General features: G+C 34.7%; 1 protein-coding gene across 1 annotated transcript; it reads left to right on the top strand.

Annotated features, from left to right (window-relative positions):
• The first annotated feature begins 19,951 nt into the window (after positions 1-19,951).
• Positions 19,952-23,578, top strand: LOC149185704 (uncharacterized). The gene is made up of 4 exons (XM_089409112.1): positions 19,952-20,048; positions 20,170-21,732; positions 21,814-22,013; positions 22,112-23,578. The coding sequence occupies exons 1-4, from the start codon at positions 19,952-19,954 to the stop codon at positions 23,576-23,578; spliced, it is 3,327 nt and encodes a 1,108-aa protein (XP_089265238.1).
• The last annotated feature ends 309 nt before the right edge of the window (positions 23,579-23,887 follow it).

Raw genomic sequence — 23,887 nt, 5'->3', positions numbered from 1 at the left:
AACCCCCTGAAGAAGGTGAATCACTTTATTGAGAAGGACTTTGCTTAGGGTAGAGTCGAAGATTGGAGAACCAACACAGAGGAAGAATTTGTTTAGAACTACCTATAAATCCAAAGGTAAGTGTTACAAAGTAATAATTGATAGTGGAATCATTGACAATTTTGTTTCTACAAAGATGGTGGACAAGCACGGACTAGCAAAGACCATGCACCCTACTCCTTACAAGGTATCATGGTCACAGAAGGGACATCAGATTATTGTGACTGAACAATGCCAGGTGGAGACACAAATTGGTATGTATAAAGATGTGAGATTATGTGATGTAATGCACATGGATGTATGCTATGTATTGTTGGGAAGACCATGGCAATTTGATTGAAAAGCTATTCACAATGGAAGGAGAAACACTTATACTCTAGAGAAATGGAACTAAACACACATTGCTACCATTGAAGGACGATGCTGACAAAGGAACACCTGGAAGTAGTATTATGCTGATAAGTGGAAAGGAGTTGCTGCAGGAAGTAGTGAAGAATGAGGAGTTGCATTTTGCTATTGTGGGAAGACCAAAGGTAATTTTGACTTCCACAAACTTAGATGATTTGCCTCAAGAAGTTAAAATGTTGTTGGTTGATTTTGTTGATATTATTGTGGATGAGTTGCCGAATGCATTTCCACCGATCAGGAGTATTAGTCATCATATTGACCTAATACCAGGAGCAAGTTTGCCAAATAAAGCAGCATATAGGTTAACTCCTCAAGAGAATGCAGAAGTTGGAAGACAAGTGCAAGAGCTGATGGATAAGGGGCTAATCAGAGAAGGTCTTAGTCCATGTGCTATACCAACAGTACTCAGTCCAAAGAAAGGAGGAGAATGGCGTATGTGCACATATTCCAGAGCTATCAACAAAATCACAATCAGGTACATATTTCCTTTGCCACGCATGGATGATTTAATGGACTATTTGAGTGGATCAAAATACTTTACTAAAATAGATTTGAAGAGTGGATATCATCAAATAACAATTTGAGAAGGTGATGAATGAAAGACTGCATTTAAAACAAATAGTGGATTGTATGAGTGGTTAGTGATGCCTTTTGGACTCACTAATGCACCTAGTACATTCATGAGATTAATGAATGAAGTCTTGAAGGAGTATGCAGGCAAGTTTGTTATTATTTATCTTGATGATATTATATTTTTTAGTAAAAGTAAAGAAGAACATTTAGAGCATCTTAAGTTGGTTCTAAGAACTCTGCAGAAAGAGAAACTACTAATAAATTTGAAGAAGTGTAGTTTCATGAAGGAAGAATTAGTTTACTTGGGATTTGTAGTTTCTAAAGAAGGCTTGAAGATGCATCCAGAGAAAGTCCAAGCAATTTGGAACTGGACTACTCCAAAAAAAAATATTTGAGGTAAGAAGTTTCCATGGTCTTGCAAGTTTTTACAGAAAGTTTATCAAAGGCTTTTGTCAGATTTGTGGACCAATCCTTGAGACAATCAAGGAGATCAATCAACCATTGAAGTGGACAGAAGCAACAGACAAGAATTTCAATTGGTTGAAGAAGAAGATCACAGAGGAACCAATTTTGGCTTCACCTGATTTTGAGAAAGTCTTTCAAGTAGAAACAGATGCTAGTGGAGTTGCAGTTGGAGCAGTTCGGAGTCAGGAGCAAAGACCAATAGCATACTTTAGTGAGAAATTGAATGATGCAAAGAAGAAATATTCTTCTTATGATAAAAAATTTTATGCTATTGTGTAGGCTTTAAAGAAATGGAGACATTATTTGCTACCAAAAGAATTCATATTATATTGAGACAATCATGCCTTATAGTTCATCAATAACTAGCCGAAGCTGAATCAGAAACATGATGAGTGGGTAGAATTTGTGCAAAGCTTTACTTTTGTAATAAAGCATAAGAGTGGTAATTCAAATAAAGTAGCAGATGCATTGAGCAGGGTAAGTTTTATTGTGCAAGAATTCAAAGTGGGTGTTGTAGGATTTGAGGAAATGATTGAAATGTACAAGGATGATGCATATTTCAAAGATATCTATACAACAATTCAGAATCCAATGAGTCATAATAGAAGTCAATGGTTGGACTATCTCATTCAAGGAGGCCTATTATTTAAAAGCAACAAGTTGTGTATTTCCAAATGTTCCATGAGGGAAAAAATAATAAAGGAGAAACATAGTGGAGGATTATCTGGTCACTTTGGACAAGATAAAACCTTTGCTCAAGTGAATGCTTTTTATTATTGTCCAAAAATGCAGACTGATGTTAAGAAGTTTGTTGAGAAATGCAAGATATGTCAGCATGCTAAAGAAAGGAGTTAGAATACAGGATTGTATCAGCCATTGCGAACACCAGGCCGACCGTGGGATGCAGTTAGCATGGATTTTGTTCTAGGATTACCAAAAACACAAAGAGCGGATGATTCTATTTATGTTGTATTAGATAGATTTTCCAAAATGGCACATTTCATTACATGTAGGAAAACTAGTGATTCAACACACATAGCTAATTTATTCTTTTCAGAAATTGTAAGATTACATGGGTTACCTATAAGTATTGTGTCTAATCAAGATACCAAGTTTGTAGGGCATTTTTGGAGAACTCTTTGGAAGAAACTAGGAACTAACCTAAGTTTTAGTTCAGCATACCATCCTCAAACAGATGGATAGACCGAAGTAGTAAACATGAGCTTGGGGAATATATTGAGGAGTTTAGTGTATCAAAATCCTAAGAAGTAAGATTTAGCACTAGCTCAAGCTAATTTTGCTTATAATGATACTCCAAACTGAAGTACTGGAATGAGTCCATTTCAGATTGTTTTTGGAATGAACCTAAGAGGTGCGTATGGGCTTAGAGATTTGGGAAAGCATGAGATCGGAAGTGCAAAAGCTGAAGAGTTTACATAACAGATGCAGAGACTACATGAAGAAGTCAAAGGCAGATTGCAGGAAAGCAACAACAAATACAAACAAAGGGTAGATCTGAAAAGAAGAGAGAAGGAATTCCAAGTGGGAGATTTAGTGATGGTGCATTTAAGAAAATAAATATTTCCTACTAAAACTTACAATAAACTGAAAATGAAAAAGATAGGACCTTGTAAAATTGTAAGAAAATTTTCAGCCAATGCATATGAAATTGAGTTGCCAAAAGGGATTGGAATATCCCCCATATTTAATGTTGCAGATTTGTATCCATACAAAGAGGCAGAGACAGAGCTACAAGAGGAAATTACAGGAGATGAAGTTCAAACTGTGAACTGGGAAGAATAGATGCCAAAGATAGCTAAGAAGGAAGTGGAAGTTGTTTTGGAGAAAAGAGTATCCAAAAGAACCAAAGGATAGACTTATTTCCAATATCTAGTCAAATGGAAAGGATAGGTAGTGGACGATGCTAGCTAGTTGACAACAGCAGGATTACAGAAGTATGGAGTAAGTCATGAAAGTTTGAAGGACGATTATTTTCTTCTCTGGGAGTCTGATGCAGGAGCATCTGGACTTAGCAAGCAATGTGAAAGATTGTTCACATGTTGTGGCTAAACAAGTTGAAATACATTGACCTAATGGGTCAAAATGTAGTTTTACTGAGACGGTTTGATCTCTCAATAAATGAGTTGTATTTCGTTATTCTAATAAGTTAGAAATTGTCTTATTTTAGGCTAAAAGATGAGTTGTTAGCATAGGTGTGAGATAGACCTAGGAATTAGAAGATTTGCTGATAGATTTATTAAAAATAGGATTGAGTTGTTAGATACAGTTAGAGTCATATTCGATTGATAAAAGGAAGGGAAAATGTAATGAAAAGAGAGAGAGGATTGAGGAGTTGATTTAGTAGAGAAAGAGCAAGATCGTGTGTGGATTGTATTTAAGACAGAGGTCTTTATTTGTATAATCAGGCCCAAGGTTGAGACTCTGTAACTCTGTTATTATGAATGAATTGATGTTGTGCGCTTGATTAAATATATATAACCCATGGAGATCCTCGAGTTTTTGTTTTCTTTGTATTCGGATCAGATTGATGCTTGCTCTGGTTTTCATACTTTACAATAGAAATGTTGAGTTAAAAGAGTAATCGGTGAGTTTCTTATATCGTTTTGGTTCCGCAAGCGGAAAACCCAAAATACACTAAGGGTTGGTGCAAAACACATTTGGACTTAGAATCTGGACTTCAAATTTTATAAATGGAGGTTTTCAATGCTATCGGGTCTGTGGAACCCAAATCGCATCGCTTAAGTGGAGAGGAACCGACTTGTTGAATCACTGATTTCTGACATAGCGATAATACCAGATTTGAAATGTTATAGAAAATAGTTGATAACCTATCAGGTCCACAAAGGTTATCGCATCGACGCTTTGAAGTGGAGGAAGCTTAGATAGTGGCATTGCAATTTGCGATCGACCTATTAGATCACAGCCATTGGATCACGATCTATCGCGACCGTTGGATCGCCAAGCAGTTTTGCTATAGTGGACGATATTTCGGGTGCATTAAGGGTGGTAAGTGGTTTGGAAGGGTTGACACCCGATTCCACTGAAAGGCTGACATGTAGCAAGACAGAGAGGAATAAAACCATATATCGGGTGGTTAACTCCCGATCTAGTGTTCCACCCAAAATCATCGACGACCGTCGGATCTTATAGATCTAGATCAATGGTCATCGAGGGTTGATGCATTGACTTCTAGTGTACGGTAAGCGCACCAATGTGAAAAGTTAAAACTTCAATGTTTTGACTTGTTTTTAGTGTATTTAGTTTAAAAGGAAAACAATCAAGTTATAAGGGAAAAGGGTTCCGCGGGGTGATTTTGGGCTTTTTGTGAGTCCCACTTTTGCGCCGTGTCACTCTTCTTTTGAAGTGCTCAACTCTTGATGGAGACAAATTATCACCATCATTACCATCATGGTGCACTGCATCATTAATTTGTGGAGTCCTTTTGACATGAACTCAATATTTGACGATTTTCTTGCCTCTGCAGTTTTTGAGCATTCTCCAATTTATCCATGAGTAAATCCCAACCCATCATTCTAAGGTTGTCTCATCACCTTAACAAGATTGATAATTCCTTGACCATTGACTCCAACGCCCTTTCCATTGTAACCCATCTTGTTTAACAAATTCATACCAATCCCCTTGGTATGCTTCTCAAAAGTTGCAAAAGATGCATCATCATTGTTAACATAAGCAAAGTAAAATGAAGGGATTTTTACCTCCTTTGACCCTTGGTCATTTGCTGGAATTTCAATCATCTCTTCTACCTTTTATGTTGTAGATGAGACCATAGATGAAGATTCAATAAAACCACTCTTGTGGTGCAACACATAGGAAGTTTTCTTCATCTGGAAAAATGTATAACCATTGATATTATCTTGATAAAGTCCATATCCTGTATACTTGCCATGACCACAAACCTGTTTAGTCTGGGAAGGACTTTGTATTGTTTCGGTAGACAAACATTTGCAAATTTTCTCTTCAAGGTCATTTTACAATTGAATATGTATTTTCATTTTCATGTCCCTTACAAATTCAAGCAATTAGCCAAACTTGAAATTCTCCACCCTAAGGGATAAGTTAATCCCCTCTAGTTCTTGGAGTCTATTTTGGAGCTCTTGGTTTTTTCCTTCCAATTTCTTCATCTACTTTAAAAACTCATTTCTTTCTCTGTTGTCATTATACAATTCCTGTACCATTTTCTTCATGGTTAAGAAATCTTAAAAAAAAAAGAATCTTGATCAATCTTTTCCAAGAAAGAATCAAATGTGAAATTTTGAATCAAAGGAAATTACCTTCTTCTTGCTTGAACTGAAGTTGATGAATCAATCAAACCCACTATGCCAAACAATCAACCGCTCTAATACCAAATGATCTGAAAACAAGAGAGCATAAAATTAAAACAAAATCTCTTCACTTGACTCTAAGGGCTTGTGAAATTAAGTTCCTATATCACAACATAAACATGTATAACATCACATAAAATTGTAACTTAAGAGGCACACTAAAAACATGAACAAGCTATGAATAATAGAAAACAGGAATCGTCAAGACGAAGATGATAACGGAGTTCACCCATTCAACTCTTCCACTAGGTTGCGTCTCTTGATTCGCCTCCAAAGGTCAAATTGTTTTATTTCCTTCTTCAAAAGAGGTTGAATACATACAATACTTTACAAAAAGGAATAAATCCCAAAAATTCCTTCTACTACTAAATAGCTTTCAAGGGAAGAACACTACATACATTTCTTCAATACCTCATAAATACCTCCTCTCTTGAGCTCTCAAGGCTCTCTATACAAGGCTAACTCTCCAAAAACTCTCACAAACAAGCTCTCCAATCAGATCTCTCTCAAAAGGGTACATAAGAGAGATTTATAGCTTTCAAATATCCCTAAATAAAGGAGAGAATATCTCCTTAGATCCCTATTCCAAGGAGAGAATCACTCTTTAGATCCATTAAAAATGGAATTATGATATTTTTCAGGACAAAATCTCTCTACTTCTACCAAACTTGGATCTTATCCAAAACTCAAGGGATGAGAGGAAATCCCATGAGATACTCACCTCATTAAAATTAGAAACTTATTTGAGGTGGATTTTATCACAAAATCATTTTCCATTTTACAATTTAAAATTCAAATTTATTAGCACCTCCACATGAAGTGATATTCAAATTTGAAATACTCATAACCTAGGCTTTAATGACCTCATCTTCAACATGGCTCTCTTTGGAAAATGTGTCAAGATCCTCCTGGATCAAAAGGGATCCCTCTTGTGTTGATCAGGTAGAGGTGCAAGAGCCTTCATTGGGTCAAAGGAATGAAACTTCCAGTAAAGTTCATTCAAAGAATGGTGATATGTTATATTCTTTTGAAAACGTGGGGTGCACCTAAGTGGGAAAAGTTGAAAAGCAATTCTTTAAGGATAATGAGATGCCATTTAACGCTAAAATGACACCAAGTTGAGAAAGGGACACAAATATATTTGGATTTTATGGGTCTTTTGGAAAGTTTTCAATTGGAATGGGAACAATTTTTTGTATTGAGAAGTTTTCATGTAATAATCTGGGTTGATCATAGGTGATCAATCCCAAATATTCATGGAATTTTGGTATCTCTTGCTATTAAAAGAATTATAACGATTATGGTTCAGATCCCAACCAAACTCAAATAAATCATTAAGCAACAATATTTATTTCAATTGTAAAACCAAAATAAGTATGTTAACATCCATGTGAATAAATAATTCATTAAACTAAGCTTCCACACTCAATGGAAAACATGGCTGCATATAACCCTATATCAAATATATGGACCCATTGCACAAAATAGAAATTGCCAAACAAGTCCTTTAGATCTTCAAAATTATTAAAATTAGTTAATAGGAGAATCTCCTTCAATACATATTCCTCCAATTGACAACTCTCTGACCGATAAATTAATGACCCCTTCTACTTCAAGAGAGTCATATATATTGAAAAAGTCTTTCAAAATTAATACTTAAATGTTTACAATTGTTTTCTAAAAATAAAACAAAGTAAAATACATTGGGATGGATGGGATTTTTATTTCTAAAGAAAAATTGTGTTGTTGGAGTGGTTGATGAAACCACCTAAATTAGTCATTCTTCATTTAATTGCATTATATTAGTCCTAATTCTTGAGATACTTGTTTCATTCTTTGTTCCTTTGAGAAATCCTATCCAGCTGGTGAAGAGAATTGGAACTTGAGTCAAATGCACGAGATTGATATTACCTATCTTTATCTGACATTTCCTAATCCTTTTCAACATATATTTTTTCTTTATTCTAAAATTTGAGGCAAACCTAGAAATACCTTTCATGCATTCATATAGATTCTAAGAATATTTTTGAATGTTTGTGATAGGCCATTCAAAAAGAGCCTCAATTTGTTCTTTATCATTTTCTATATGCTCCTGTATACCTTGTAGGCATATAACCTAGGGTAATTCCCTTTCAATATCCTCAGGATAAGGCATGCTTTAATATTCTACAATATGTAATCAATAATTCCAAATCTTGTTACACCATTCAGAGGATTCTTTAATCCATTCCTTTATGATTAACACACAATATTTCCTTTTGTTCAAGTAAATCTTCATCATCCTCTTATTAGTTTTAAGAAATTCGTTGATATTGACAAAGCTTTATTTTTTCTCCCATAAGCAGATTTTATCAAATTGCTTAGATGTGACTTCAACCTCTTTGATTTAATTTCATTAGAAATTTTAAGAATAATAATATGAAGACCAACAATTTTATAACATCTATGATAAAACTTCTCCTGAATCTACTTTAGTTGATTATTAATAGTAATAACATGATTTAAAAAAAAATGAATATTTATGGTTTCTTTCTTGAGCATCTCCATTTTGTCTATATGTGTTTCCTTTAACTCTTCCATTTATTTGCGAAATTTTCTTTTAATATATGATAATTTATTTTGAAACTAAGTTTCTTTCTAATGTTTTTCATTCTTGTGATTCTCTTATTTTTCTGCTAAAGTAATTTTAAAACTTCTGTGTAACTCTTGGGTGTATTATTGCAGTTTTAGACCATGAAAATTTCTTAAATATTGTAACTTTTTTCCCAAATCATTGATCATGTTCTTGGACTGATCCAACTGCTTAGATAGTTCATCAACATATGGTACTTATTTGTTGTAGCAAAATCCTTGAACGTAGATGTTGTTTCCCTTGTGACCTATGTTGGTTCTCTAGTAGGATACCAAGTTGCTAATGTCACTTTCTACAAGGCTATATTTGCTTTACTCTTTTTGAACCTTTTAACCACAACTTTCAATTGAGAACTAAAACAATAATTCTCCACTGAAACCACTAAATTTGTGATTTGTATCATTTGATCAATATTAATAAATATTGGAAAAAATCTCTGAATTGATTGCTAACGGAGTAATAATACCTGAGGCAGAAATACCGTGTGTTATGTTGGATGAATTAGTTGGACCCGTAATATTTGGATCATTTAGATTCTAACTAAAATTTTGGACTTTAGGCATAGGTTCACTTGTGTGTTTTATGACCTCTATCTGTTCAGAGATGGGCATTATGTTTGATTTCTCTTATTTCTCTATTTCTGTAGCATCTCCTTCTTTATCCTCTAAAACATGTCTGTGATTGATCTGAATGGAAAATGGCATACACCCATGGTATTGTAACTCGATAAGGTTATAAGTAATGGGCCTCATTTTGTAAAAGGACATATTGGTCCACACAATGTAGATATAAGAAGGTTTTCCCTCTATTTTAATTAAAAAATGGGTTTTATCATTTATCTTGTTCTTTCTTTTGTTATTTTATTTTGGGGATGTTATGGTGTTGGTTTCTATCCATGGTTCTTAGAATTATTGGTTCTATATATAGCCTCCAAGATCCAGATCAATGGTATCATAGCAGGTTATGACTCCATGGAAATCAGGGTTTTAAGGGTCTCTGGTAGAAGTTATCAAATCTTCTCACATTGACAACACTACAAGCTGAGCATTGTTGTTAGTTGCAACCTTGATAGTGACACAAGGCGATTTTGAAGGGCGTCTAGGGTAGCCTACAACAAGGGTTATTCATGGACCTACCTAGCATATACGCAGCCCTACTTGACCTACCAAGTGCCTCCTCGCTACATATCTCATCGATGTCTCTCTATAATCGTAACCCTTGTGGTAATAGTTGACATCACCATTCTGATAACCTGGATTGATCTCTGCCCCCAGGGACACAAATTCCATGTGGAAAATGTCAAACTACATGAACAACTCAAGCCCCAAAGGAATCTACAGTTGTGAATAAAAGAACACAGAATATATATATAGAAGATGTTCGAACACAAAACAAAAGCAACCAACTTATTCAAAAAAGCATGGTCTATATGTAGCTAGTTGTAGTGATCCATCGCCTAAAGAAACCTCAAGCAAGTTGTCCAAGGAAAAATATAATATGGGATAATCTAAGCCAAATTTGGACACTTTAGGGAAATAAAACACAATTTCTGAAAACTTCCATGCTTCTAGAACTTATGGAGATGGACAATAGTATACCTGGGACCATCACAAATTTACTCTAACATTTGGAACGTCTTCAACTCTAACTTTTGGTGCAACTTCCTTTTCTCAGGAAAGGAGACCTTTTAACTAAATTTTTCATGTTGGAAACCAATGGGGTATACCAATAGCTTCATTGCATCTATTGTACTTATTGATGCTCATGACTGATACATGGAGCATTAGAAAAGTTGAATTAAATTTTGATGAATTCAAAGAGTCGAGCAAGGGAGTAACCATTATGCTTTTATTCCTAGGAGTTTGGTTTGCACTATATGTTACTAATGAGGTTCATGGTGAAAAATCAATAAGGATTATGGTTGCATCAAGGTTCATGTTGATTCTTACAACCAATATTTTGGTTGTCTTTATTTTTTTATACATCTATGTGATGGCCTCTATTCACCCAACTAAGCACGAGGAAGCAGGAATTTGATAAAATTGAGAGAATGGGGCACATATTATGAGTTCCAAAGAGTGATTTTTTTTCTAACAGACATGCCTTTGAATTTGGATGAACCTCTTGAAAATTTTGTTCATCTAAAAAAAATTCAACAATCGTTTATAGCTTTTGTAGATAGTTGAATGGGGATTTTAATTCATGGAGATAGGAGTTTTTCTAGAAAAGGGGTGGTTTACGAGACTTTTCAACTTAATGCTTAGAAAAACTACACTACTAGAGGGACCATTCATATTCTGATTAATAATGAGGTTTCTTTCACTATTGATCATGAATCTCCTCGCATTATTATAATGATGTTGCAAAGGCTTTAAGTGTTCCCATTTTCCATGTGAATGGAGATGATGTTGAAGTTTTCGTGCATGCATACGAACTTGCCACAAAATGGTGGTAGGCCTTCCAATATGATCTTGTTTATGAACCATATTTCACTCAATGGAAGATGTATCACGTTATTAGAATCCATCCACCAACTCTAGATTTATATGAAAGGCAACTCATGTTATGTATGTTTACCTAACTCTTTTTTGTTATATTTCCATTAAAAGACAAGAAGGAAGCTCTAATTCATGTTATGTCAAAGGCCTTGAATGTCATACAAACAAATAATTCATATGGTAATCTCATGTTAGTTTTAAGAGCATATAAAATAGGATTAGACTTAGCTTCACCTTATATGGCTTACCTAGAAATGGTGTTTTGTTGAAGTATAGCAGAGGCACTTGGATTTCTTGGTATATTATTGCAGTGCATCCTGTGAGAATCTACAAAGATAAGACATTAGACAAGCCACCATTTTTATACTAGGAAAACTGACGAGCAAGATATCTCAGCATGGTTATGTGACAAGCACACAAAACCCTTGCCATCAAATTCCATTTTCTAGGTCGCACATTGTTAGTATCACAATTGGCTCACAACAATTAAAGGGTATCTCTATCCTCAGATCTTCACTCATCATGGTTATGGGCCATCCACAAACCCACGGTTATGGTTCAACCACACAAAACCATTCTCTTCATTCAACAAACACTTCTCAAAAGGGAACTTGATGCAATGGAGATCATTGCTCCGTAAAGGGGAAGGATTAATATGAATGGAAACTGGCATACACCCATGGTATCCACCTATAGTATTTACCCATGATATTGTAACTCAAAAAGGTTATAAATAACAAGCCTCATTTTGTAAACGGACGGATTGGTCCACACAATATAGATATAAGAATGTTTTCCCTGTCTTTTAATAAGGAATTGGGTTTTATGATATATCTTGTTCTTTCATTTCTTATTTCATTTTGGGGATGTTCTAGTGCCGGTTTCTCTTTGCGACTCTCAGCATTGTTGGTTCTAGATCTAGCCTCCAAGATCCGGTTCAATGATCTATCTTGATATATTGTTGATTCTCTTCCTTCTCTGTCTCTTGACGTGTTTCGTTCATATCACCTGTAGCTCCTTGAGGGTTATCATTTAAAATTCCCGAATCATTGGTTTGGATCACAATAATATCATCTTCAAATTCATCTTGAATAATTAATATACTTATAATATCTCTAGCTTGAAGTTTAGCAAGAGGGGTAGCTAAGAGTATGGGCATTTCTTAGAAATAGGACATCTACTATTCTTATCTATGAGTTTTAAATTTTCTCGTGAACATAGGGTCATTTAAATAAAATACCCTGAGGCTAACATCATCAAAGGAAAAAATATTCTCTCAACAAATGATCAAAAGGGGGATCCTAGTGATCATAACTCTTAAAATACATGACCGATTTGAGATGTGCACTCACTATCTGATCGTGGTCATATTTATAAAAGGGAATTGAATACAACCAAACTTCTTTCAAACCTTCTTCCTCCTCTACTACATGGTCTCTACCAAGGAGGGAATAAATACTAACGTTGAGAGGGAAAATTGGTCAATATTTCTTGAAAATATTTGACAAGAAATTAGTCATTCCATGCATGGCTGTTTTGTGAGCTATTTTTCTCTAAGCCAATCTATCAAGAAAAAGGTGGGCAGTAAGTGGGGAGTTGTGGCACACCAAAAGATTCTGAAATAGGTGATCCTTTCTTCTAAAAACTAGTGTTTAATGCCTTGCAAAGCTTTATGAAGATCATTGTTAATTCTAAAAGGGGGTTTATTGTGTAGAAATTAATATAACGATGCCATAAAATGATCACAAATATGATACATATGATTCACATATAGAGAGATGGAAAGAATAGAGAAGTGTTAAGGAATAGCTTATTCCCTTTCTTACCAAAACCACCTCAATGAAGGGAATGGTGAGATTGATATTAAAATATCTAGGGGATAGGCAAACATGTAGAAAGGTGAACGAAAACCTCATGGAGAAGATAGGGATTACTTGATTGTTTTGGTTAGATTATGGGACAAGATATATACCCAATTAAATATCTTGGCTTTCTGAACAATGTTATGAAACAGGGGAACCCATTCTTCTTTGAACTGATTTGGGTTCAGTTGACCATATACTCTGGAAAGAATGAATATCACCAGGAAATGTGGGGATTTGAATCTCCCAATAAGATAAAGCCTATTCATTTTGGTTTGAAATCCTTGGGAGTCAATGACTCATTTATTTATACATTGGGTTGGCTCTATTTATGCTTAATTAAGACTTTACTTTCAAATTCAAATAGATATTCAATATTAATGAAAAACTTAGGTGTATCTAATTTATATGTTTTTGGTAAAGTCTTTGGCCTCTATGAACCAACCACTTCTCCAACATCATTAACAATGGTACAAGTTTCAAGATCATTGTGAGAAATAATCCACTGTACCATGTCATAGTATGGAAACATGGTCGACTTGCTTGTGACCTTGTGAAGTTTGGTTCGTTTAATATTGATATCATTGTTTCCAATCAATCTTCGTCACAAGATTAATTAGAACTATACCATTGACAAAAGGACATATGAAGAATGGGAAATTTTTAATGGCCTTTGAAATCAATTGTAAAAACTCCTCTTTTAGATTCTTATCACTCATTTTAACTTATATGGTTGTCAAGTTTGGGATGCAACATCTTTAGAGAATCATGTATATAGATAAAGAAAATCCAAAAGCGTCTTTTAACTTATAATCTTAAAATTATATGCAATATACCCTACCTTATTCTCCTCATAGAAGAAAATATTTCTCACATTGAGTATGGTTATGAATAGGTACCTTTGTACAAGAATAAGGATAAACAACATGGAAGAGAAAAGGTTTCTTAATATTTCTTTAAACTTAGTCAAAACCACCTATGGGTGAAGTGGGGTTGACATAAATATGCCTCGTCTTGGCTGTCATTGGGAAATCAAGGAAGAGATCAATCTGTGGTGTGATAAAGAATTATATGATAAGAGAGAATTATAATACTATAAGGAGGTGGTCAAATCTAATCTCCGGGATGAAAAATCACAACCTTAAAGTAAAATGGGGCATTTTACAATCCCTAAAATGTCTTACATAAAAAATATTTGTACCTCTGTGATATTAATAATGTTGAAAATGAAAAGAATTTTCTCTTGAAATGTACTATATATAGTCGCATTAAATAACAATTTTAAATATTTGTTATAGTAGTGAACTTCCTAACTTTTTAATTCATTAAAACTTTGGTGACAGATAAACAAAAATTCTAAAACAAACCGATTAATTTTCTTATCTTTCTTAAAATCCTATAAACTAAATTTCATTTACATTAACCATGTCATTATTATGAATATTAATTACAATTTTTTTTAACAAAACTTAGTATTTTCTCAATTCAAGGTTTCGTGATCCATAATGAATTAAGAAAAGCCTTTCGGTAGATATCACATAACATAAATTTTTGCCCCACCACTTTTCAAACCAACAAGTGTGGTATCACATAACATAAATTTTTGCCCCACCGCTTTTCGAACCAACAAGTGTGGTTCATGGACAAATCATGGCAAATGCTTAAATAGAGAGCAATGTAGATACCATAATTTGAAGTAACAACTATATTTGAACAATAATATTTAAATTGTGATAGTAACGATGGTTAGTTTTTCAAAAAATAATATTTAAATTATGATAATAATTTATTAATTTATTAAAAACAAATATTAATAAGAAATGACTATATTAAATTAATTTCAAAAATATTTAAATTAATTTATTAAATCCGTTTAATATAGCCATTACTTATTAATATTCTAGTAGTCTAACCAGATTGTTTTTTGCCCTGAAAATCATGGAAATTCCGGCAAGAATTTGATAAAATCCAGCATGGATTTTTCTAAATCCAGTTGCAGCTGTCAAACTTGTGCTAATCCATTTCCACCATCAAAATTATGATATCCAGCATGGATTTTTCTAAATCCAGTTGCAGCTGTCAAACTTGTGCTAATCCGCAGCTGTCAAACTTGTGCTAATCCATTTCCACCATCAAAATTATGATATCCAGCATGGATTTTTCTAAATCCAGTTGCAGCTGTCAAACTTGTGCTAATCCGTTTCCACCATCAAAATTATGATTCAAGCACTGCAAGATTTCTTGAATTTTTTTGCTCCGACCACTTTTAACCGTGGGTCAATTCCTCTACCATTAATATTTGTTTTTAATAAATTATTATGATAATTTAAATATTATTTTTCAAAAACTAGTTGTTTACAATTACTTAATAATATTTGTTTTTAATATATTAATAAATTAATATCATAATTTAAATATTATTGTTCAAATATAGTTGTCACTTATGGTTTCTACATTACTCTTTATTTAAGCCTTTGCCATACATCTGGTCTTGATGATGAGCCACACATGTTGGGATGAAATAGCATCAACCAAAAAATTTCTTATATAATTTCGAAACATAAAATTATAGTAAATAAACCCTAATAAAAATAATATAATAATGTTTCCATATCTAATAACTAATATGACTTTGTAACCTATTTTTAAAATTAATTATATTAAATTCAAGAAAATAATAAAATCTATTATAATTGAATTGAGGGTTTGTGATCCATATTAAGTTTATGAGAGATTTTTTGGCATAAATCACATGATATTCATTTGTCCACTCGTTTCGAACCAACCAGTCTGATTCATCGTGAGGTTAATTGAATGAACAAATCTCGCTTTACATGTTAAATAGATAACTCAAAACACCTTAATTATTATAATTCTTTTAAATTTTATTATAATTCAATTGAAAATTATTTTTAATAAACCATAATTACAATTTTTACGATATATTCGAAGAAACATGGGTCATTTCTTTACGCTTTTAAGCACATTCTTATCAACCAAAACTAATTCTTATTTCAATATAACGGTATTAATAGGCGTAATGGTAACGGTGGTAGCAACGACGTGAGGAGAAAATAACGGTGTTGATAGGAGTAATGGTACCGGTGGTAGCACAACAGGATGGGAATAAAGATGCCGTTAGGAATTGGAAGTTAGAGATTTATAGGAAATTTTTATTTTGATTTAGATTTTAATAACATTTTGGAATTTTATTAATAACTATTAGGTCAAACGATTAAGTTTTCGTTAAAAAAATCCAAAATTAAAATAAATTTGCGATTGTAAAATAATGAATTAGACAACTTTTGAAAACGAATAAATCATATAGCTGATATACTTTTTTGAATATTCAAGGCAAGTCTTTAGATATTTCATGAGGTCTTCTTAACTTATATACATTATGAAGTGATTGTTTTAGTTTGGAAGTAAATTTTTTATTAAGTGATAAAAATATATATATTTTAGTGAAAAAAATAATATTTTTAAAATTATATATATGAATATATATTAGTTAATTTTTGTGTCCAGAGGTGTATTTTATAATTCAATATCATCTTCATGTGTATCTCATGTACTCAAAAAATAATAAAAATAATTTTTATTAATGTCAATCAAAATATTCACTTGAATCTTAAATCGTTGATGTGTTTAATAAATTTTTTATCATATACGTGAATTTGAATGGATCATAAATTTTTTTACCACATTAAAGTCCAAAATTAGATAAAATTGTAAACGTCTTTACTGTTTACTCAAGATAATATCGTTTGTAAGATAATCTTCGGCAAAATCACATAACGAAGTCTAAATTCCTCAAGATAATATCGTTTGTAAGATAATCTTTGGCAAAATCACATAACGAAGTCTAAATTCCTCAATAATATCGTTTCTTAAATAAATAAAAAAGCTTAATTCAAGGGAAAAAAATAAAAAATACTGCTCCAAAATATTTCAATACTTATTTTAATTAAATATTTGTAAAATGAATTTTAAAAGGAAAAACCATATATCTTAATTTGATGTAGTTTTATTATAAATTTTGTTACCATGCAAGGTAAAAAACATCATTAAATCCAATATTGATATTAAAAGATTAGTACTAATATTATATTAATATTAATATTATTAAATTTAATAACTTTGGATTAATACAATACTAAATTTAATATAATATTCATTTTGTTATATTATAGTATATTATATCATGATTGTGGATGCACTCTACAGTCCAGTATGGGGTAGATCTCACATAAAAATGTAAACACTTAAACATAATCTTTAACATTTAACAAAATATAAATAAACTAGAAGTATGGTAAATAAACAAAACCTCTTTTTATATTTACTGGATAAACCTCTTTATATTTAGGAAAACTCAAAAAAGAGGTTTTATTTAGGTGAAGCCTATGGGCGAAACACCATGGGACAAACAATTATTAATACCATGGGCCAAATACCATATTTATAAAAGAGGTATGGTATATAAATAAATATAAAAGAGGCATAGTAAATAAATAAAAATATATCAAATGGGATTAGAAATCAACATCTATATACCTAGTCTATGGGCCAAATTATTATTAATACCATGCAAAAAAAACATTATTAACCCTAATATTGATATTAAAAGATTATTATTATTAATATTATTATTGTTGTTGTTGTTGTTGTTAAGTTTAATAACTTTGGATTAATACAATATTAAATTTGTTATATTATAATATATATTAATATATCATGATATATATTAGCTCTAGATATATATGGGAGGGAAGAACAAAGACATAGAGTGATAGAGGTGGAGATATAGGGGGAGTGACAAGGGAGAGATGGAGATAAACTAAAGGAGAGGGGAGAGGAATAATGAAAAGAGAGAGATAGAGGGAGAGGAGTGAGATAGGTAGAGAAGGGTAAGAGAGGGAGAGGGAGACACAAAGATGGGGGGGAAGAGAGAAGAAGAGAGGGAGGGAGATAATGAGAGGATTTGAGGGCAGAAAGAGAGAGAGAGAGAGATGGGGGAAGAGAGAGGAAGGTAGGAGAGAAAGGGAGAGGGAGGAAGGATGAGAGAGATGACTTGCGAGAGAGGAGGAGAGAGGGAGTGATAGAGAGATGGAGCTAGTAGGGGAGAGAGGGAGGGAAGAAGAAATAGGTAGAGAGTGTGAAGTGGAGAGAGAGTGGGACAAGGGAGAATGGACAGAGAGTGTGTATGTTTAGGGGTGAGATAAAGAGACGAAGAAGGAGAGATAGAGAGAATGGGGGTGAGAAGGAGGGATATAGTAACATAGGTGGAGAGAGAGAGAGAGAGAGAGATGGGGGAAGAGAGAGAGAGGTAGGAGATAAAGGGAGAGAGAGGAAGAACGAGAGACATGACTTGAAAGAGAGGAGGAGAGTGATGGGGGAGAGAGAGGATTGGTGGGAAAAGAGAGGGAGAGAGAGAGAGAGAGATATGGGGGAAGAGAGATGGAGGTAGGAGAGAATTGGAGAAATAGGAAGTATGAGAGAGTGAACTTGAGACAGAGGAGGAGAGAGGGAGGGATAGGGAGATGGAGTTGGAGGGGGAGAGAGGGAGGGAAGAAGAAATATATAGAGAGTGAGAAGTGGAGAGAGAGAGAGGGGGTGGCAAAGGAGAGATGGAGAGAGAGTGTGTATGTTTGGGGGTGAGATAAAGAGACAAAGAAGGATAGATGGAGAGAACGGGGGAGAGAAGGAGAGAGGAGAGAAGGAGTGATACAGTAACAAAGTTGGAGAGAGAGAGAGAGAGGGAGGGAGGGAAATAGAAATGGAGTTGGAAGGGGAGAGAGAGGGAGGGAAAGAGAAAAGGAGTTGGAAGTGGAGAGAGAGGGAGATAAGATGAAAGAAATAGAGAGAGAGAGGGAGTGATAAGGAAGATGGAGAGAGAGTGAGAGAGGACAATAGGAGTGAAGAGAGATAGAAGTGGGGGAGAGGGATAGAAGGGGAAGAGGGAGAGGAGGAGGGAAGGATAGATAGATAGATTGGAGAAAGAGAGTGTATGTTTTGGGGGTGATATAGAGAGACAAAGGGAGATAGAGATATAGATGGAAAGTGAAGAGAGGGAAGAAGAGAGAGATGGAGAGAGGGAAGGAGGGACAAATATATTGATAGATATGGAGTGAGAGAGCATGTGTGTTTATGGGGTTGAGATAGAGATACAAAGAAGGAGAGTAGGAGGAAGAATATTTCTTGTATTAGATGCATTGATTTCAGTGTAGATGATGATTTCTAGTCATATTTGATTGTTTGCACTAGATGCATTGATTTTAGTGTAGATTTTGATTTCTAATTATATTTGATTACTTGCACTAGATGCATTGATTTCAATGTAGTTGTTGGTTCATAATCCTATTTGCTTACTTGCACTAGATGCATTGATTTCAGTGTGGATGTTGGTTTATAATCCTATTTTCTTAGTTGCACTAGATGCATTGATTTGAGTGTAAATGTTGATTTTAATCCTATTTGATTGTTTGCAATTTATGCATTGATTTTAGTGTAAATGTTGTTTTCTAATCTCATTTGATTTCTTAGATTAGATGCATTGATTTTAGTGTAGATGTTGATTTTTGATTTGATGTAATTGGATGCATGATGTTACATTAATTTTAAAGCGATTGGATTAACATTGTGCATTGATTTCATTGTAAGCACAAAAAATATTGACAATGTATATTGATTTTTGTGTTATGGTAATTCAACCCATTAATATTGCAGAGAAAAAGAGACAAGGTATGATTTTTACTACAATAGCTCAAGCTAAAGATTTAAATGGCTTACGTTTTACCTTTCATTTTCATATAATCAACATGAAAAGATGGCAATCGATATGAAAATATCACAAAAGCAACAAGGGTGACAATAAGAATAGCAGAAGAAAATAGTTTGAGATTAATCACATTGAAGACTATTTGCAATTGACTATATTCTTATTATTCACATTTTCTATTGTTCAACTCTATTACATTGTCACTTTATATTCAAAATTTGTATTTCATCATTTTTCATCATTAAAGTTATTAACAATATTTATCATCTCAACAAACTAATGTAACTAAGGAAATTTAAAATTTAAATGACTAGATTAATCTTAGACATATGGAGGAGAGATTGATAGCGTGGAGCTCTGGTGGAAACAGGGGTTTGAAGCTCATGGACTCATCAGATCGAGGTTTCAAAACTGGAGAAGAACAGGGTTAGAGTAGCAGAGCTACACAGAAGGGGACAAACTCTGACCCGACAAATGGAAAACGCGGGGTCCATAGGGACCCCATCTTACAAGCAAATAATGATGAACAAACAAACAACATGAGAAGGGGTGCAGATAGCAGGCTACAAAAGGTTACATAAGGAGGACTTGACCAGCAAGGGGAGGAAAGGAAACGAAGGCAATGAAGATAACAACACTCAAAAACTGAAAGGAAGGGATGACAGTAAAAGAACAGAAAACAGAGGCAGAGAGAAGCCAACACAAGCACATCTCGCCCATGAAAACAAACAGGGAAAGGAGCAAACAGGAGCAGAGGAAGAGGCTCTGGATAAGGATAAAGAGGAACAAGGAGGAAAGGCGACAACACTCAACGGAAAGAAGAACCAAGGTCCGTGTAAACCCAAGGCGGCAAAAACCCTAAGGGTTGTGATATCAGACCCAGACATTCAAGCTTACTGGGATCACATGATCGAACATGCAGTGATCTGCAAATTCATGGGGCTCTGGCCAACAGAATGGGCATTGTGTCAATGGATAAAGCAACAGTGGAAACCCAAAGGTGATGTTAGACTGCACTTAGGAGCCAAAGGCTTTTTCACTGTTGTTTTCTCAAATTTAGAAGATAAGGATAGAATATTTGATGGCGGACCTTATTTCTTTGCCTCTGTGGGCCTGTACATAAGGCCATGGAAACCCAATTTTGTACCAGAAAAGGAAACCTTCAAGCAGGTACCTGTATGGATACGCCTCTTCTCCCTACCAATAGATTATTGGGGATATGCAGCTCTTGAACAAATAGGGAATAAGCTAGGGACTTTCATCAAAGCATCAAAAGCTACTTTGCAAAGAAGGTACACCTCCTGTGCTAGAATCTGTGTGGAAATGGATGTGTCTGGGGCTCTGCATGAGGGCCTATGGCTGGAGTATAGGGATGAAGATTATTTCCAAGCCATAGATTATGAGAAAATCCCATTCCGATGTAGAAAATGTCATGAGCATGGTCATTTAATCAGAGAATGCCCACTGAACAAAGCAGCAGGAGACCATAAGGAAGACAAAGCAGAGAAGAACAAGGAAATCTTTACTAGACCAAAAGCTAAACAAAGAGCACACAGGAAATGCCAAACCAAAGCAAGCACCTCACAAGGTAACACAAGAAATGCTTTTGAAATCTTGGAAACTGAAATGGAATCAGAGGATAACAGCAAAGAACAAAACACCACTGAAGTAAACAAAGCTACAATAGAGCCTGAGACAAAAGCACTGGAGGGGAACCCTTCAAGCATTATGCTACAGATTCAAGAAACAACAGAGGGGGTAGACGAAGACTCAGAAATGCTCATAAGTGATATTGGAAGTGAAGATATGGAACTTAATGATATACTAGAGCAAGAGGGTGTGAATCTACCAGACATGGTGGAAAACTGGAAAAAGAAGGGAATGGAACACATATCGGAAGAGGAAGTTAAGAGAATTAATGATATACTAATAGCACGACAAAGAGCAGAGATGGAAATGCAAAGCAAAAGCTTGGGCATAGCTAAAGGACTGGGAGTCCGAACACAGGGTCTGCATCAAACCTCCATAAGCTCCAAACACAGGAAAAAAAGAGGACACAGAACCAACAATGAAGCATTGCAAGAACTGGGACAAATGCTTTTAAACTCCGGTAAGATGAAAGCCCTAGAGGCTTTTTCTCTAAGCTCCTAAACTTTGTTTAAAATGAAAATTATTTCTTGGAATGCTAGAGGGCTTAACAGCCAAACAAAACAACGTCTTTTAAAGAAGAAAGTCCAAAAGGAAAAACCAGACATAATGTTTGTGCAGGAAACTAAATGTACAAGCAGTACGATATTCAATATAAGCAAAAAATTAGGTAAACATATGGAATACCTGGAGACTGCCAGCAATGGATGGGAGGGAGGCTTAATCACCTTGTGGAATCCACAGGTAATCAAGATCCTCTCCTCTGAGGCGACCAGATCCTTCATAGCTGTAGAAGCTCAAGTGGTAGGAAACTCTGAAACTTATCTGTCTACGGGCCACAGAAGCTAGAGGACAAGTTTCTTTTTATGAGAACTCTGCTGAACCTGAAGCTAAGGTATCCCCAAGCAAAGGCAGTCATGGGAGGGGATTTCAACATGATAACCACCCTCACGGAAAAGAAAGGAGGTATAAGGAAACTCAACAAAGACTCTGAAGCTTTCCTAGACTTCATCAAAACAGCTAATCTAGTGGATGTTTATCCCAGAAGTGGGGCTTACACATGGAACAACAAAAGGGGAGGTGAAAGGAAAATTGCTTCTCGACTAGATAGATTTCTCATATCAGAAAGTATTCTGCTGGAAGGAATTATAGTGGAATCAGATATTCTTCCCAGTGGAGGGTCAGACCATTGGCCTATTTCTCTGATTGTTGCTATCCAGGGTACTCCAAGAAACAAACCTTTTAGATTTGAAAAATTCTGGCTCACTCATCTGGATTTCATACAACAAATTGAAAAATGGTGGAAAAAACCTATGGGCATTAAAGGAACCAAAATGTACAGATTACAAGGTAAACTGAGACACATTAAAGACAAGATCAAAATTTGGAACCAAACAGTCTTTGGGAACATATTCAAAGAAAAAATGAAATTAGAGGAGCAATTAGAGCAGATACACACAAGTTGGATTCAAGGGGATACAAACCCAGAAACTGTAAGCAAAGAAAAAATGTTGATGCAGGAATGGCAACTTCGTTGCCAACAGGAGGAAACTCTATGGAAGCAGAAATCTCGAGTTCAGTGGCTTAAGGAAGGAGAACAGAATACAAAATTCTTCCACAGATCAGCTATTGACCACAGAGGAGCTAATAAAATCCTTAGCCTTAAAGATGAACAGGGATCCATATTACAGACACATCAAGAGATATCAACCCTTCTCACTACGCATTTCAGCAGCATAGCTCAAGAACTGGAGGTTGACAGAACGCAGGCAATTGATGAACTCATCTCCTCAATCCCCAAGCTAATCACAACAGAGCAGAACCTAGCACTGACTCGAGAAATTTCCATGGAAGAGGTGGAAGAAGCAGTGAAAGAAATGCCCAATGACAAAGCACCTGGGCCTGATGGTTTTACCATTAATTTCTACAAGGCCTGTTGGGATATAGTCAAAACAGAAGTCTGGGAAGTTGTGGAGGACTCTCGACGTTCTGCCTCAATCCTCAAGTCCCTCAACTCCACCTTCCTTGCCCTGATTCCAAAAGAGGAGGAAGCTAACACCCCTGCAAAGTTTCATCCTATAGCGCTATGCAATGTCATATACAAAATCATTTCCAAAGTTATAGCTAACAGAATGAAACCCATTCTTCCGGGCCTTATCTTAGAAGAGCAATCTGGCTATGTTGAGGGGAGACAAATTCTGGACAATGTTTTACTGGCTCAAGAAATGATTCACACACTTCAATCTTGGAAGAAAGCAGGTATGATGATGAAACTAGATCTGTCAAAGGCATATGACAAGGTCAACTAGAATTACTGTTATAAAATTATATATTACGGAGCAATGGAACACATAAAATATTGCAGAAATATAAACACATAAAACACATAAAACAAGAGAGACACAAATATACGTGGTTCACCCAGTTTGGGCTACGTCCACCCTGAACAGCCAGTCCTTCCTTTCTATTATCCAGCAAAATGAAAAGACACAACCTACAATAGATCTGCTATAATATCATCTGTTTTCTCTCACAGTCTCACCTCTTTGCTTCTCGCTCACAGAATACACATATATCTCTCAGCCTCAAATACAATACACTCATACAAAGAGAGGGGT

Source organism: Pinus tabuliformis, chromosome 3_1 (assembly GCF_031772625.1).
Source record: "Pinus tabuliformis cultivar Carrire ecotype Pingquan chromosome 3_1, CPIR1, whole genome shotgun sequence".
Taxonomy (NCBI): domain Eukaryota; kingdom Viridiplantae; phylum Streptophyta; class Pinopsida; order Pinales; family Pinaceae; genus Pinus; species Pinus tabuliformis.
The sequence above is the reverse complement of the archived record's forward strand: the minus strand, read 5'-3'. Positions and strand labels throughout refer to the sequence as shown.

Coding starts and splice junctions, on each gene's coding strand:
- LOC149185704 (XM_089409112.1), top strand. CDS start 19,952: ATGGAGGAGAGATTGATAGCGTGGAGCTCTGGTGGAAACAGGGGTTTG. Junction 20,049..20,169: donor CAAAACTGGAGAAGAACAGG/GTTAGAGTAGCA, acceptor CAACATGAGAAG/GGGTGCAGATAGCAGGCTAC. Junction 21,733..21,813: donor ACAAATGCTTTTAAACTCCG/GTAAGATGAAAG, acceptor GGAATGCTAGAG/GGCTTAACAGCCAAACAAAA.